General features: G+C 61.5%; 1 protein-coding gene across 1 annotated transcript in view; it reads right to left on the reverse strand.

The window, feature by feature from the left end:
- SCAF1 (SR-related CTD associated factor 1) overlaps positions 1-14,063 on the reverse strand; it is a 15,869-nt gene continuing 1,806 nt past the window's right edge. Inside the window, 11 exon segments of the mRNA XM_023520124.1 lie at positions 1-429; positions 693-821; positions 2,688-2,906; positions 3,117-3,199; positions 3,850-5,464; positions 5,466-6,685; positions 9,154-9,269; positions 9,355-9,455; positions 9,740-9,834; positions 10,546-10,603; positions 10,853-10,966. Coding sequence (XP_023375892.1) covers positions 238-429; positions 693-821; positions 2,688-2,906; positions 3,117-3,199; positions 3,850-5,464; positions 5,466-6,685; positions 9,154-9,269; positions 9,355-9,455; positions 9,740-9,834; positions 10,546-10,603; positions 10,853-10,966 — 3,942 coding nt within the window. The 3' untranslated portion in view covers positions 1-237.

Raw genomic sequence — 14,063 nt, forward strand, 5'->3', positions numbered from 1 at the left:
TCGGGGGCAACATTTCATGAAATCTTTAATGAAACGGGAGAGGCACGAACAGAGGAGAGGGATGATGGGGACAGGCTCGGGGACGAGGGAAATGGGCACGGGACTGGGCAGGGGGCTCTCCTCTTCCCCGCGGCGACCCTCCCCCAATCATCCCACTGACTCGGGGAGGGAAGCGAGGAGGCGGAGCCATAAATACGTCCAGAATTCCGAGGAGGCGGAAGGAAGGGGGGCTGGGTCTCAGAGAGGGGGCAGGGGCAGGCCCGGGCCACCCTTGTCAGGGGGCCCTGGCTCCTTGGGCGGCCGTGGGGGCCCCGGGGGGTCCCCTGGCTTGCGGCCGTGCTTGCGGAAGTAGCGGTAGCGTTGGACGTAGGCCCGCACCAGGTTGCTCACCTTCACTGGGTTGATCTCCCCACTTTTGCTGTGGCAGATCTGGGGAGCGAGGGGCAGCTGTCACCGCCGGCCCCCCAGGATCTGTCCACCTAGACTGCTGAGCGCAGCTTGGGACGCGGACAGGAGCTGCTCCCCCAATGTCTTTAGTTATCCCCCGATGTCGGAAGAGGCCAGGCAGGCTCAGGGAAGTCTTGTCACCCTCCACACCTTCCAGACCGAGCCACCATCCCTCGTACATCCGCCTGCACGCGTCCCTCTCGCTTCGTCCCTCCCACTTCGGCGTCTGGCCCCCTCTGGCCCACCTTGTGGACGGCCTTCCTCAGGATGTCCTTGTACTCCTCCTTGGTGATGTCCTTCTTCTGATAGTACGGCTTGATGGCCAGCTTCACCTCCTCCACCGCCCGCTCCTGAGTGTGCAGCTTCTTCAGATACTGGCGGGGGTGGCGACAGGGTGGGAAGAAGGGACAGATCAGTTCCTGAGGAACCCCTGGCTCCACTCGCTGCCTGCCAGCTCCGTCTCCCTGACCACGCCCCTCCTCATGCTAGCGGAAGCCCTGTTTAGGGTCTGCCCTGTGCTCCCCTGGCCAGCTCTAGGCCTCTGAGTGTCACTGAGCATGTCCTCTAGGCTGGACTCTGGCTGTCCCAGGTGGCCATGACCAGGACACATGTCCCCTGCCTTTACAAAGTTCAGTCGGGTGGGGAAACAGACATTAACCAAGCAGTTACAACTGTTTTAATCAGATGCTATGAGGTTTATACTAACAGCAGCAAGAACGTGTGGCAAAGCTCTTCGATGGGCAAGTGAGAAGACCCAACGTTGGCCCAGCTCCTCAGTGGCCAGTGGGGCCGAGAGGCGCTGCAGGTGGCGGGGTGGGGGGTGGGGGGTGCGGACCGGCTAAGAGCACAGGGGAGGGGTAGGAGGTGAGCCTGGGGGCGGCTGGCATTTCAGAGTTCAGGGCATGGAGCTGGCTCGTTTGTGCTGGAATCCTGGCCGGAGAAGGGACTGAGTGAGCCCCCTGTGGGACAGTACTTGGGGGGCTGAGGCGACACACGTGGAGGCCACAGAAGGAGCCAATCAAAGGGAGCTATGGCTGTTCTGAGGCGATGGCTGTGGGGAGAGGACAGGGAGCAGCTGAGGGAACCCCAAGCCCACGGGAACGGAAGAACTGCGCCCCTGCCTCGGCCTCAAGTGAGATCTTTGCAGAAGCCACCGGCCAGGACATCTCTGATGGGGGCGCGCATTCAGACCAGAGCTAGACACAGGGGAAAGTCACTCTGAGAACCAACCCTGGGAGATCACCCTCCCGAGCCAGGGCTAAGGGAAGAGTAACCTGAGGCCTGGCAAGGGCAGGACACTCCAGACGTCAGGGCCATCCCCGACAAGATGACAACGAGCGCAAACTGTGGGCTGAGCTCCTGGGCTGCGTGGGAAGCGCCACTGCCAGGAGAGCCACGGGCCACCGGGGGCGAGTCCTCAGGCCTCCTTACCTAACAGGAAGTGGATTTCTAAAGGGACACGGGTTGCCTCCCGCAGCCGTCTCAGATGTGGCGAGGAAGGACAACAGGCAGAGGGCAGACCAGGGCAGCCTCACTGGCTGAGCAAGGAACCTGCTTCTGGTCGCAGGTTCCATCCTGTCCTCATCCTACAGCCCATGGCACGTGTCATGAGCCAGTGACCATCACAGCTGTGCCCCTAACACCATTTCTCACAAGGGGCTTCATATGGGGTTTCTCCCACTTTCCCTCTGGCACCGTGAACACCCTGTGCAAGGGCGGGCAGTGCCATCAACGGGCAGCTCCTGGACCATACGAAAAGCCTCCAGACCGGACCGAAAGGAAATCGGCCTGAGGCCCGGGAGAAGGAACCAGATGTAGTGGAAGAAGCTGTGTATGTTTGCCCAGCACCCGCTCTTGAACTATCCATCGAGGAAATGCTTGGTTTGCGTCTGTAAACCCCCCTCCCTGACAAGGGAGCAAAACGGGAGACAGAGATGTGAGCAAGTGAGGGGCAGACTACGCTGTGTGCGTGCGTGTGTGTGTTCATGTCTTCATCTGTATCTCCCTGTAGTTATGGACGTGTGCACGTAATTTCCAGTGATTCTGCCCAGCACCTGTTTCTCATTCATCTATTCAAGTGAAAGTTTAGTTCCTTACAATTTAATGACCTCAGGTTTTAAAAATAAGGCCCAGCTGTTGGCATCGGTCTGCCATTCTCCTTGGGCCCCCGCATCTCGGTATCTGCTGCTGTTTTCTGCAAAACTGTTACCATCGACCCACCTCTCCCAAGCCCAGCTCACCTTGTCTGTGTCCCCACGTCCCTCAGAGCTGCTGCTGCCCTCTCTCTTCTCAGATGCTGCAGCCAGCCCAGTAGGGGTAGGAGGGGTAGAACCGCAGCCCCCCAGGGGGAGGCTGCCCGGGAGCAGGTAGCTGGAGGGGCCCGGGGGCAGACCCAGAGAGGTGGGCACAGGAGCTGGTGTCACCCCTAGACTGGAGGGTGGCTTTCTGTGGCTGAGGATCTGTGGAAGAGGATGGAGGATGAACAGAGATGAAGAGGAAATGTGTACCCCTATTATTCCCACCCTGATTTCCCAACAGTCCCAGGACAACAAGCTCCTCTTCTGGCCAATACCTTGCCCCAAGGCCTGCTGGGAGTTGTAGTTCCTCTCTTAACCCGCGGCAGGGGACAAGAGAAGGGGCTGCGGGGACTCTTCCCCAGGGGAGCCCACCTGGTTGGTGGCCTGGATCAGCTCCTGGGCTTTTGCTCGGCTCGCCAGATTGGCTTCTTCCATTTTGAAGAGAAGTGCAGTCACTGCAGGAGGTGGAGAGTTGACAGGGAGACTGGGGTTGGCAGAAGAGATGGTGAACCTCACCTCGCCACCTGCTGCCATCTCCCACCCTGGGCCCCTGGACAGGCCTTGAGGCCTCAGGCTAAGAACTAAGGGCGCCTTGGACACTGAAAGAACCCGCCCACACCTCCGATGTGCCTGAGACTCAAGTGTATGCGTGTGGATGTAGCCGGGGTCGCTCGGCGACAACGTACGGCAGAGATGAAGTTGTCTCCTGAGACCCGCAGACAGTCCAGCCCCTCCCTCCATCTCTGTGGTCTGGCAGAGGCTACTGCCATCCGCTAAGGGATGCTGCTCCCTGTCACCTCATTCTTTCGGGTCCCTCCACTAAGCCTCTCCCAGGTCACCTCTGGGAGGACCCTCAGGACATGTCCCAGGCCTCCGGCCCTTGCTGAGCGGGCCACCCCCTGCTCCTGCCGGCCCTTCTTCCATCACGCCCAAAGAGCTAGGAGCCTCCTGGACGGACTGATCAGCCCTCGCCCACCATGGCTCTCCCAGTCCAGGTCGCTGCACACCCACCCTTTCCAAGGCATCCCCATTGCCACCAAGTCTGTCCCCGTATGACCTCGTCCTCACTGATCCTTTCGGTCCGGCACCCCCAGGGGACACTCACAGGCCAGGACACCACTGGTGGTGCAGTCCACACCAGCGGGCAGGTTCCAGGGCAGGGGTGGGGGCAGCGTGGGCAGCTGGGAGACTCGGGTGGCTGGCCCGTCCTCTGCCCCTGAGTCACCGGCTGTGGACCCTGCGCTAGGGGCGGTGCTTGGGGCGGCTGCGGCTGTGCTGGTGGCCGTGGTGGTGGCGGGCTGCTGCTCTTCCTCCTCTTCCTCCTCCTCCTCCTCCTCCTCTTCCTCCTCCTCCTCCTCCGCCCCACCTCGGACCCCTGCCTCCTCAGTGGCCTCCTCAGGCAGGAAGGAGACCTCGGGTGTCTTACAACTGCTATCCACGGTCTGTGAGTCTGGCGTGAGCGCAGGGGGCGGAGGGGCTGCCTTGGGGGGTGGGGTGCTGGGGGCCTTGGCGGCCCGCTCCTCCCCAGACCAGGAGGTCTCCTCGGCCCCCTTGGCTCCCGCCGCCTGGCTGCAGCTGTCCGCCTTGGACTTCTTCAGTGTCACAGAGCCACCGGTGCCCCCGCTGCTGGCCCCACTGCGAATCTTTTTCCTGGTCTTGGATGGCTTGGTCTTTCCCTTGGTCCCCTTGGCTTTCTTGGCCCCAGCCTTGGCCTTGACCTTGGTCTTTTTGGGCTTGGTGCTGCCCGGAGCTGCTTTGGCCACCTCGGCAGGGGCCCGCTCGTCAGGCTTGAGGAAGGGAGAGCGGCTCTCACGGTCGCGGCTGAACTTGACTCCGATGGAGCCCAGGCCGGCCGACGCGGCCTCCTTGGCCGGCGTGGTGCTGCTGACGCCCTCTCGGATCAGCACCGCCACCTTGGACTGCAGCTTCACCTTCCGGGACGACGAGGACGAGGACGAGGACGAGGAGCCCGAGCCGCTGCTGACGGGGGGCTTGGGCGGGGGCCCTGAGGAGGGCGCCAACTCCTTGGGGGGCCGGGCCTTCTTGGATGACCTGTCCCTGTCCCTGTCTCTGTCCCTGTCCCGGTCCCGGTCCCCACCATCCAGCGCCTTCCGCCGGGATCCCTTCTCCCGGGAGGAGGAGGACGAGGAGGCGGCCCCGGAGCGGCGGCGGTCCTTCTCGCTGCTCTTGCCACCCCGCTCCTCGGTGCTCAGACCCTCGGAGTCGTACAGAACCTCGCGTTTGGGCGACGAGGCCGGGGCCGGCGAGGGGCCTCGGGGCTCAGACTTGTCCGGCCGGCCCACGGTGATGGTCCGCTTGATGGCGAAGAGATCGTGGTCTGTGAGGTCCTGGATGGAGGGTGGCACGGCCCCCCGGCGGCGGCTGTCCCGCTCCCCGCCCAGGGAAGCTGAGCCGGAGGGCGCCTGGGCGGGAGCCGGGGCCTTGTCACTGTCCCCGGACCGCTTCTCACCCCTGGACCGCGACCGCTTCTTCTTCTTTTTGCTGCCGCCACCTCCCCGGTGCTAAACGCGGTACCGCTCGACCCTCGATGATGACGACGAAGACGTGGCCGGGGGCGGGGAGGCCGAACGCCGACGCCGCAGCAGCTTCTCCAGGGAGCGTGACCTGCGGATGCCGCCACGGCGGCGGTCGGGGCTGCGGGAGCGGCGCCGGGTGGAGCGGGACCTGGAGCGGCGGCGGACAGAGGACGAGGCGTGGGAAGCCTGGCTTGCGGTCCCGGGAGCGGTGCTTCTTGGAGTCCCAGGGGGAGGCCGGGGCCGGTGGGGCGGGCGTCACGCCCGACGAGGACGAGGGCGGCCTCCTTGGGCCTCGCCGCCGCCCGCCGCCGCTGCGCTTGCGTTCCCGCCGCGACTTCTTGCGGGCGGGTGGGCCGGCGGGGGCCGCCGCGGCCGGCGAGGGCGAGCGCTGGCGGTAGCGCTCCCGCCGCTGGGTCAGGATCTTGCGGCGCAGGTCCAGGCCGCCCCAGCGCGCGTCGGCGGCGGGCGGCGCAGGGGCCGGTTCCCCGAGGTCCACCTGCAGCGCGCCCTCCCCGTCAGACTCGGCGTGCAGGGACAAGAAGTCATCCCCCTCGGGGGCCCGGGGCGCGGGGGGCGGGGGCGGGGGCTGGGCCGCAGGCGCCGGCGCCCCGGGAGGAGGGCGGGGGGCCCGGCCGCTGGCCCGGAAGAGGGACAGTGCCATCCTGGGCTCCTCCTCGGGCTGGACGATCTCGCCCTCCTCGATCTCCGAGTCGCCAGGAGGCAGCAGCGGGGGCGGGAGGGCAGCTCCGCTGGCTGTCACCACCTCCACGGAGACCGTGCCTTCCCGACGGGCTTCCGCCTCGGTCCCCACCACGAAGACGCGCCGGCGGGTGGCTCCGTCGGCCCGGGTAGAGTCCGCCTGCGGTGGTGTTCCGGGGGCGGCAGTCGACTGTGGGGGCTGGGGCTCCAGGCGAGGGCTCTCGTCCCCTGGGAAGTCCTGGCTCAGGCTGTTGTCGTCGTAGATGCCCGCCAGGGTCTCAGAGATGCGGCTGATGCTCTGCGACAAGCCCTCCTCCTCCTCCTCCTCCTCTTCCTCCTCCTCCTCCTCCTCTTCCTCCTCCTCCTCCTCTTCCTCCTCTGGGGAGGGGGTCCCCGCCGACGAGCTGGGGTTGGAGCCAGTGGGCTCGAAGGGGTCGTACTTCTGCTCCGGAGCGGGTGGTGGGGAATAGGCCTCGTCCGTGGGGTGGAAGGGGTCATAGATGTCGAATCGGGGGGCAGGAGGGGCTGGGGGGGCTGGGGGTGGTGGGGGGGGAGGAGGAGAGGGAGAGGATGATGAGGGGGAAGGGGAAGGTGAAGACGATGCAGAGGAGGGCGCTGGGGGTGGGGCAGGACCCCCGTCGCCGGTGCCCAAGGTGAGGAAGTGGCGGGCGCAGGTGGGTCGAGAAGAAAGAGACTGGGGAGAAACTACGGAAGAGCGGGAGACAGAGAGGCACGGTCAGCCGCGCGTCCCTCCTCCCCGGCCCCCAGGCAGACCAGCACCCTCCCACGCTCCCAGCACCCACACGACACTCGCTGCACCGGCAGGCACTGCTCCCGGTGCTTTACATGTGTCCACTCCTAGGATGTTCCCAACAACCTCACACCACAGGTACTGTGACCCGAGGGTCCCTGGAGGAAACTGAGGCACAGAGAGCTGGGGTACCTCCCCCAAGGGCACACGGAAAGCAGGGAGGAGCCGAGGTGCACACTGGGCAGGCTGCACTCCCACATCCCCAGACAGACGGGGACCCCCGGCCCCCGGCCGCCCTGACCGCTGATGGTGGCAAGGCCACCGCGAGGGCTTAGGCCGAGGCAGGAGGGCAGGGGCGAGCCCAGGCTGCCTGTGTGGCCACGCTCGGGCCTGCTGCACCCGCTGCCTCCTGCAGGAATGTAGCCCATTTGATAGAATCGAGGGAAACTGAAAAGGCGAATTTCCTCTCCAGAGCCTGGAAGGGGCAGAGCAGAGGAGCCCTGACAGCCTGAGTCCCCACCCCGCACGCTCCACTTACGCGACAAGCCCCGCCCAATGGGCTACATCTACTCAGGACTCGGAGACACCACCAAATGGTGACAGGGATGACCAGTGTTGGCTCCCTCCTACGGGCCAGCCGACAGGCGTTCCCATGTCCTCTTGTCTGCACTCCTGAGACGCTGCTTTCTAAGCGCTCGTCTCAGTGGCGCAAGTCCCACCCCGTGCGGGTGGCCAGCAACAACTAGGACACACACGTTGGGGTCCAGAGTCCCCTGTCAACCGCACATAGCTGCAAGGACCTGCCACGGCTGTGGACAGGGCCTGGGAAGCCCGGGGTGGAGAGGACAGCTGCAGCGCCACCTCCCAGTCTGGATCCCAGGCTCCGGCCCTCTCTCGTGACCTGACTGTGGGCAAGTCACTCGCCCTCTGTCGGCCTCAGTTCCCTCACCTTACACCGCAGGGTTTGTGTATTCATTCGACATTTTTATCAATCACCTATCTGTGCCAGGTGTTGCTCGGGGTACTGGGAATAGAAAGGTGAACAAAATAAACAAAATCCCTGCCTCCGAGGAGCTCACATTTGAGTGGGGAGAGAAATATCAACGTGCCAAGCGTAGCATCTGCCAGCTGCTGAGGGCTCTGGAGGAAAATAAAGCGGGGGATGATGACGATGGGAGCATTCAGACCACACAGGGAGGAGAGGACCAGACTGCGCCTGGCCCGCGTGGACTCCGTGAGTGTAAGCTCCCACGACCCTGCTCGCTAGCACTGCCGCCTGAAGTAGGAGACAGTCCACTGACTTCTTCATATAATTTTCACATGAGATTATGGGCAAGTTCTTTTTCCTAATCTTAACATTTTCCAAATGAAGACCAAAAAACCCCTTGGAATAAGGAAATAAAACACAACCCCTAAAAACAACTACCAGATTCTAGGTACCACTTAAGGCCCAGGATCCACGTCTGGCTCACCATCTGTTTTTCTAAATAAAGTTTTATTGGGACGCTGTCCCTCCCATTTGTTATTCTCTACAGCTTCTGATTTTAAAGGAAAAATACTTTTGTAGACCCGCGAGACTGAGGCGGGCCCTCACTACCGTGTCCCCCGAGACTGATGGATGAGTCCACCTGCCACTATAAAGGAAAAGCACAGAACTGGCCCAGACAGGTGTGCGCCGTGCTCTGCAGTGAACAGGCTCGCAGCCCGCCCACCGCTAGCCATGCACCTTCCGGCTCCACGTCACTCTCAACACTAAGTCCACAAAAGGGAAGTCTGAGCCCACGGTTCTCATTGGGATCAGTGGCGGCAGCATCCCAGGGGAGTTGATTAGAATTGCAAGTTCCTGGGCCCCGCCCCAGACCCGCCGAATCACAGACATCGAGGGTGGACCCAGTGACCTGTGTCCCTGGTGATTCTCGTGCCTGCTGGAGTCTGAGAGCCCCTAGTCTACACTGTTCCTAGGCTCACGACTGTGGTGGGGTTGGGGGGATGGACTGTCACCCAGGCAGGCACACAGCACAGAAGTCAACGACTCGGGCTTTACACTCAGACGGACTTGGACTCGGGGCCCAGCACCCTGACTAAGCAGATGACTGCCACCTCAAGCAATCTCCCTGACTTTTCGTCTCTGGCAGATGGAGATGCCAAGGGCTCCCTCCTGGGGAAGATAAATCCCCACGCGGCTACCCTGACAGGTAAGACCCTGGGCACCGAGCGTCTCGCGCGTGCCGGCTTACACTCACGACTTTGCGTACATCTGTACGTACGTGTGGCCTTTACTGCAGTGCAATAGGAAAAGAACGTTAATATAAAGATTCCGTCTAAATGACGCGATCGTTGCTACTGTCATCTCTAACGACAGCTGCCTCCCCAACAAAACCAAGGCCGGCCACTGGCCCAGCTCTGTCCCGGCCGCACGTACCCGTTTTGCCCGTCCTCCAGGCCCTGAGCCGGGGCAGCAGGCTGGGCACCGGCAGGGGAATCGGATCCCTGTCCCCAATTCGAACCTCGGCCACCAGCTCCAGCATGTCCTCACTTCTGCAAGACAGAGGGATGAGCGAGCCCCGGGGTGCTCCCGGCTCCCGCCCCAGGCTTCTCCCACTCCGGCTGCCCAGCTACTCACTCGCCAGGCCGCAGGTCCAGGTGGCTGGGAACCCAGGTGTCTGGAGGGTCGAGGACACTCACCACCCCGGCCAGGAAGCTGTCTGCAGCCATGTCCAGCACCTGGAACAGGGAGGAGCTCCGCCCTGTCCCTGATCACGTGAGGACCCACGAATCCCATTTCCCCAGGCCCTGACCTCCTGAGCACAGACATCTGAGCCCCTAAGAACATGCGGGGATGCAAGCAAGTCCCTCGCCCTGACTGCCTCCGAGACCTGAGGCCAACCCCAGCCTCCCCCACTGGCCCTGATCAGCAGCCCAGATGAGGGAGTCTGGGTCCCCAAGCCCACCTCCCCACCTCTGGGACCCAGGCCCCAGCGCCCTTCCTCCGCTGTCCCCTCACTCACAGTAGCCGTGTCAGCTCCCCCCGACTCCTGGGAACGGGAGTCTGAGCGTGGGCTCCGGCAGCGCCTCCACCGAAGGCCATGACACCGAGAGCCATCTGGAGAGAGATGTGCGCGGGGGATTGGAGAGGGGACTAGACGCAGGGACCTTGTGAGGCAGAGACAGGAGCCCGCCCCAGCTCTGGACAAGGGAAGCACGCTCCTGCCGACGCCTGCCGGCTCCCCCGCCTCCAGCCACCGCCGCCTAACGTGGGTCCCAGCAGGACTTCCCCGGTGTCCTTCTGGGGCTCCGTCTCTCTCACTCTTTTGTCCTCTTAGCTGACCCCAGGTCAAGTCAGCTCAACATTCAAGCCAGGCTGTGACCCGGTCCCCACGAACCGCTCCTGCCTCCCCTCCCGCCCCGCTGCCCGCCAGCCCCTAAGAACCGTAGCTCAGTCCTGCGACGCGCCACTGTGCGGTGCTCCTGCGGTCACCTCTGCCTCTCAGGCTTTCCTGTTTTACCAGACAACTCTAACCTGTCCTTAGAGACCCAGCGCACCTGTCACCCACTCTAGGAAGCCTTCCTGGGCCCTGTCCCCTCCACACCAGCTTAGCTGGGCCTCCTGCCCTCCTGCGCCGTGACTGAATCTCCCTCCTCCACCAGACTGTGGGCCCCTCCGAGGCAGCTGCGGGGCTTCCGACCCATCTTTGGCTCTCATGCCAGCACAAGGATGGTACCCAGGAGGCCTCAGAAGAGTGTGTATGAATGAAATCGGGATAAAGAATGCAGAGATAGGGCGGGGAGCTGCGAGGAACCGGAAGCGGCGTACCTTTCTCATTCGGCAGACGCCCCTGCAGGGAGCTTCCCACAGCCTGCTGAATGGCCCGCTAGAGAAAAGATGGGGTGTGAAGGGGGTGGAAAGAAAGGGTGGCAGTCAGGGGACTCGTGCAAATGGTCACAAGCTCTGCTCCTGGGAGATAGGCATTCTAGACACCCTATGACCAGACTCGAACCCTTCAGAGGAGCCGGGAGTGCAGGCCCCCTGCCCCTCCTCCCCCTGGGGCTCAGGAGGTGGGCCCTGGCATCCAGACTCCCAGCCCCTCCCTCCCTTGGCCACAGATATCCAGCAGCCTCACCAGGATGAAGGCAGTAGGAGAAAGCGTGGGGTCTCTGTCTGGCGGGCCCTCGCCCCGCTCCTCGCCCGACTCCTCTGTCTTCCCTCGAGACTCATCTTCTTCCTCCATGGTCACCTAGAGGTTGAGGGGTGAGAGTCTGCAGTGCAGGCCGGCAAGGCCAGGATGGTGGCAGGGCGTGTGTGGACGGGGATGGAAGCGAAGGATGGACATGAAGACCTCGAAGCCCCAATCAGCATCCTCGTCAGCGCCCCTCCTCTCCCCCACCGCAGCCCAGTCCTTAGGAGCGCTCCGGTCCAGCGCACACACTGGAAGGACAGGAGCGATTCTCTCCGCTTGTCTGGATTTCGGCTGCCTCTTCCATCAGAGAGGTCTTTCCAGCCTTCCATTTGGACACCCTGCTCCCCAGTTCCCACAGCTTTCCCCACAACCAAACTGAAGACCTTCTGGGTCACCCTTATGGGAGCTAACCCAAAACCAAGATTTTTTTTCTGTTGAGTTGTGATTTCAAGTAGTATGTGCCACATTTCAAATGTTATGTGGCAGTGTGTGCTGCCTGCATTTCAAACACGACGCAACGTCCTAAAACATCAATCTTCCTTGATGGTGAGGGACCAAAAACAATTTATTTATACACATAATATAAGATGAAGTTACGAGAGCGGGATCGACGAAACCGGTCTGTCGCTTTTAAAATGAAAACACTGATTTCGGAAAGGCATGCTGTCCACCAGACCCCGAGGGGACGTCGGGTCATGGCCCATCTGCCTACTGTATGAAAGCACGGCTCAAAGGTCATCCCTCAGACAAGCGGTTGTCTTAATTAGAGCCTCAAAAACCAGGAATGTTTCAGCTGCAGGTTTCCCCACGACCATTGAATGTGCTACTCTGAAACAACTTCCAGTCTCACAGTTCCTAGAAAGCGTCAAACCCCTAACCCCCAACTCAGTGTGCTTACCTGTATCTACCTCAGAGAAAGACTGTGCAAACTGAGAAGGAGACACTCCTGCCAGTTAGCACAACCCAGTGCTCAATCCAGAGTAAAAACGATCATGATTGGCCTTTAGGGCCCAGGGCTCCCCGACATGACTCCCCCACCCCTCCCAGCTGCATACCTGCAAATGAAACACCTCTGTCCTGGTCTCCCTCCTACCAGATATTCAAGCTTTGCCAAAGCTCCCCCATGCAGCCTTGCAGGTCTCTAAAAGCCTGAGGCTCCCTCCCTAACTCCCATGACACCCATCCTGATGAGGGACAGTTCAAGCCCTGGAGCTGCTCTCCCGCACCTCTGGGGGAAGCAAGAGCTATGGTGACTGTCACAGAACACGCTTATTCAAGGTCTGCTGACTAGACACACAGATCCCAAACCCTCTGCCTTAGGAAGATGCTCCCTTGCCCATTTATACATGCCCCAGGCTCTGCAGACACACCCCGCGGCTCCTCACATCTTTTGGACAGAGAAAGTTCTGCAGACATTACTGGGTCCCTCTAGACCAGTGACTCCCCAACTACGGGTTCTGACAGCAATACAGTGCTATTTTTATAACAAATAGCTTGTTATAAAAACTAAAGCGGACACATAGCAGTTCTTCACAGTAAGTACATCGCAAGTGGTAAATGGGAATATGAACGGGACATGAGTATTAGTTAAATATCTACATCAGCAGGCACCAGGTCTCAATCAAAAATGTATTTTTTACTGAGATCAAGGTCAAAAGAATTTGAAAAGCACAGCACTAGCTGATTTTAGATGATCCTATAAACTTTCCCAGACTACTGTGGACTGAATTCTAACTCGCTCTATAGCCCCAGGGCAATGTGGAATTTTAAAGTATGTTTCATTTGAATTACCTTCTAAAGTGCAAGTACATTTGAGCTCGGAAATTTTCCAATACTCTCCTTTGTCTTAATCTCCATTTGAATATCTGGCCCCAAAAGGCATTCGAATTTGCTCCAGGCACAGAAACTGCACTCTAGCAGGTACACTTAAAGCCACCTAGATGGTTCCAGGTCCTTCTAACCGCCCCAGCCTGCTGTCACCCAGATCAGACTCTCCCCAGACGTTGGAGAACCATCCTGACCTCTCAGCGCATCTCAGTATCTGCCTCCCTCCTTTGGTGGGTGCACCCCACTCCTAAAAGACTTTCTAACCCAGGAAGTTCTTTCGGGCCCGCTAAATGGCTCCAGATCCACGTAGGTGAGTGGCATCCTCAGGTCAGCCCATGTAGACACTTCCCAGCCCCAAGAGACATACCCCAGGCTCTAGAGATGGCTCTGCAGATACTCCTCAGCTCTTGCAGACCTCCTTCACCCCTGGGACATATCTCAAGATCTCAAGATGGCCCCAGAACCCTCTGAACAGACCCTAGCCTCTGGTCAGCCCACAGACGATCAACAGTGCCTACAGAAATGACCCGAGCCGGCTATATGACAGAGGGCAGGCGCCAGTCTCGGTCCTGGGCCTGTGGCTGCCCCCGGTTCTCACCGGGACGCCCCGTGGATGCCCCCCGGCACCCAGAGACGCATCCCGGGGCCTTGAGAAGGGCCCCGTTCGGCGCCAGGATCCACCGCCGCTGTCGGGCGGGAGACCGCCCCGCTAAGTCCTCCAGGCCCCGCGGCGTATGGGGAGGACCCCAGAATAACTAGCGACCCGACTCCGCCCCGCCCACCCCGATAGGCCCGAGCCCCGCGGTCCGGACCACAGCCGCCATCTTACCCCGCCGCTCGGGCTGCGGCTCCGGACCCGGCGCGGGGCGGGGCGGGCTGGGGTGGGGGTTCGCGAGCAGAGGGAGGAGAGGGGCGGAGCTAAAACGCCGCCGAGCTTGCCGGGACTTCAAGTACCGAGCACGGTGCCGTGAAGCCTGGTGGGAAAGCTCCGGACTCAGTTTCCCAGCAGTCAACGGGGTACATGGGCAGGGGTGCGCGCGACGCAGGCCGGGAGGCGTAGTCCGCGCGTCGCCTCCGTCACGCGAGGATAGCAAAGAGGTGAGAGGTGAAGTGGGCGGGGCTGCGGTAGCCCGCGATGAGGCCCCACAGCACTCTGCGCGCGCGCGGAAAGAGCTGCGGAACAGGAAGTGATGCAAAGTGCACTCGGCTCAACAGATGCAAGGGAATTGTAGTTCCGCGGAGTGGGCAGTAGAAAAAAGGGTGGACTGCCTGGGATTTGCGCCGCCGCATTCTGGGACTCTCAGAATTCTGATTCCCCAGTCCCCTC

Source organism: Pteropus vampyrus, unplaced genomic scaffold (assembly GCF_000151845.1).
Source record: "Pteropus vampyrus isolate Shadow unplaced genomic scaffold, Pvam_2.0 Scaffold250, whole genome shotgun sequence".
NCBI lineage: Eukaryota > Metazoa > Chordata > Mammalia > Chiroptera > Pteropodidae > Pteropus > Pteropus vampyrus.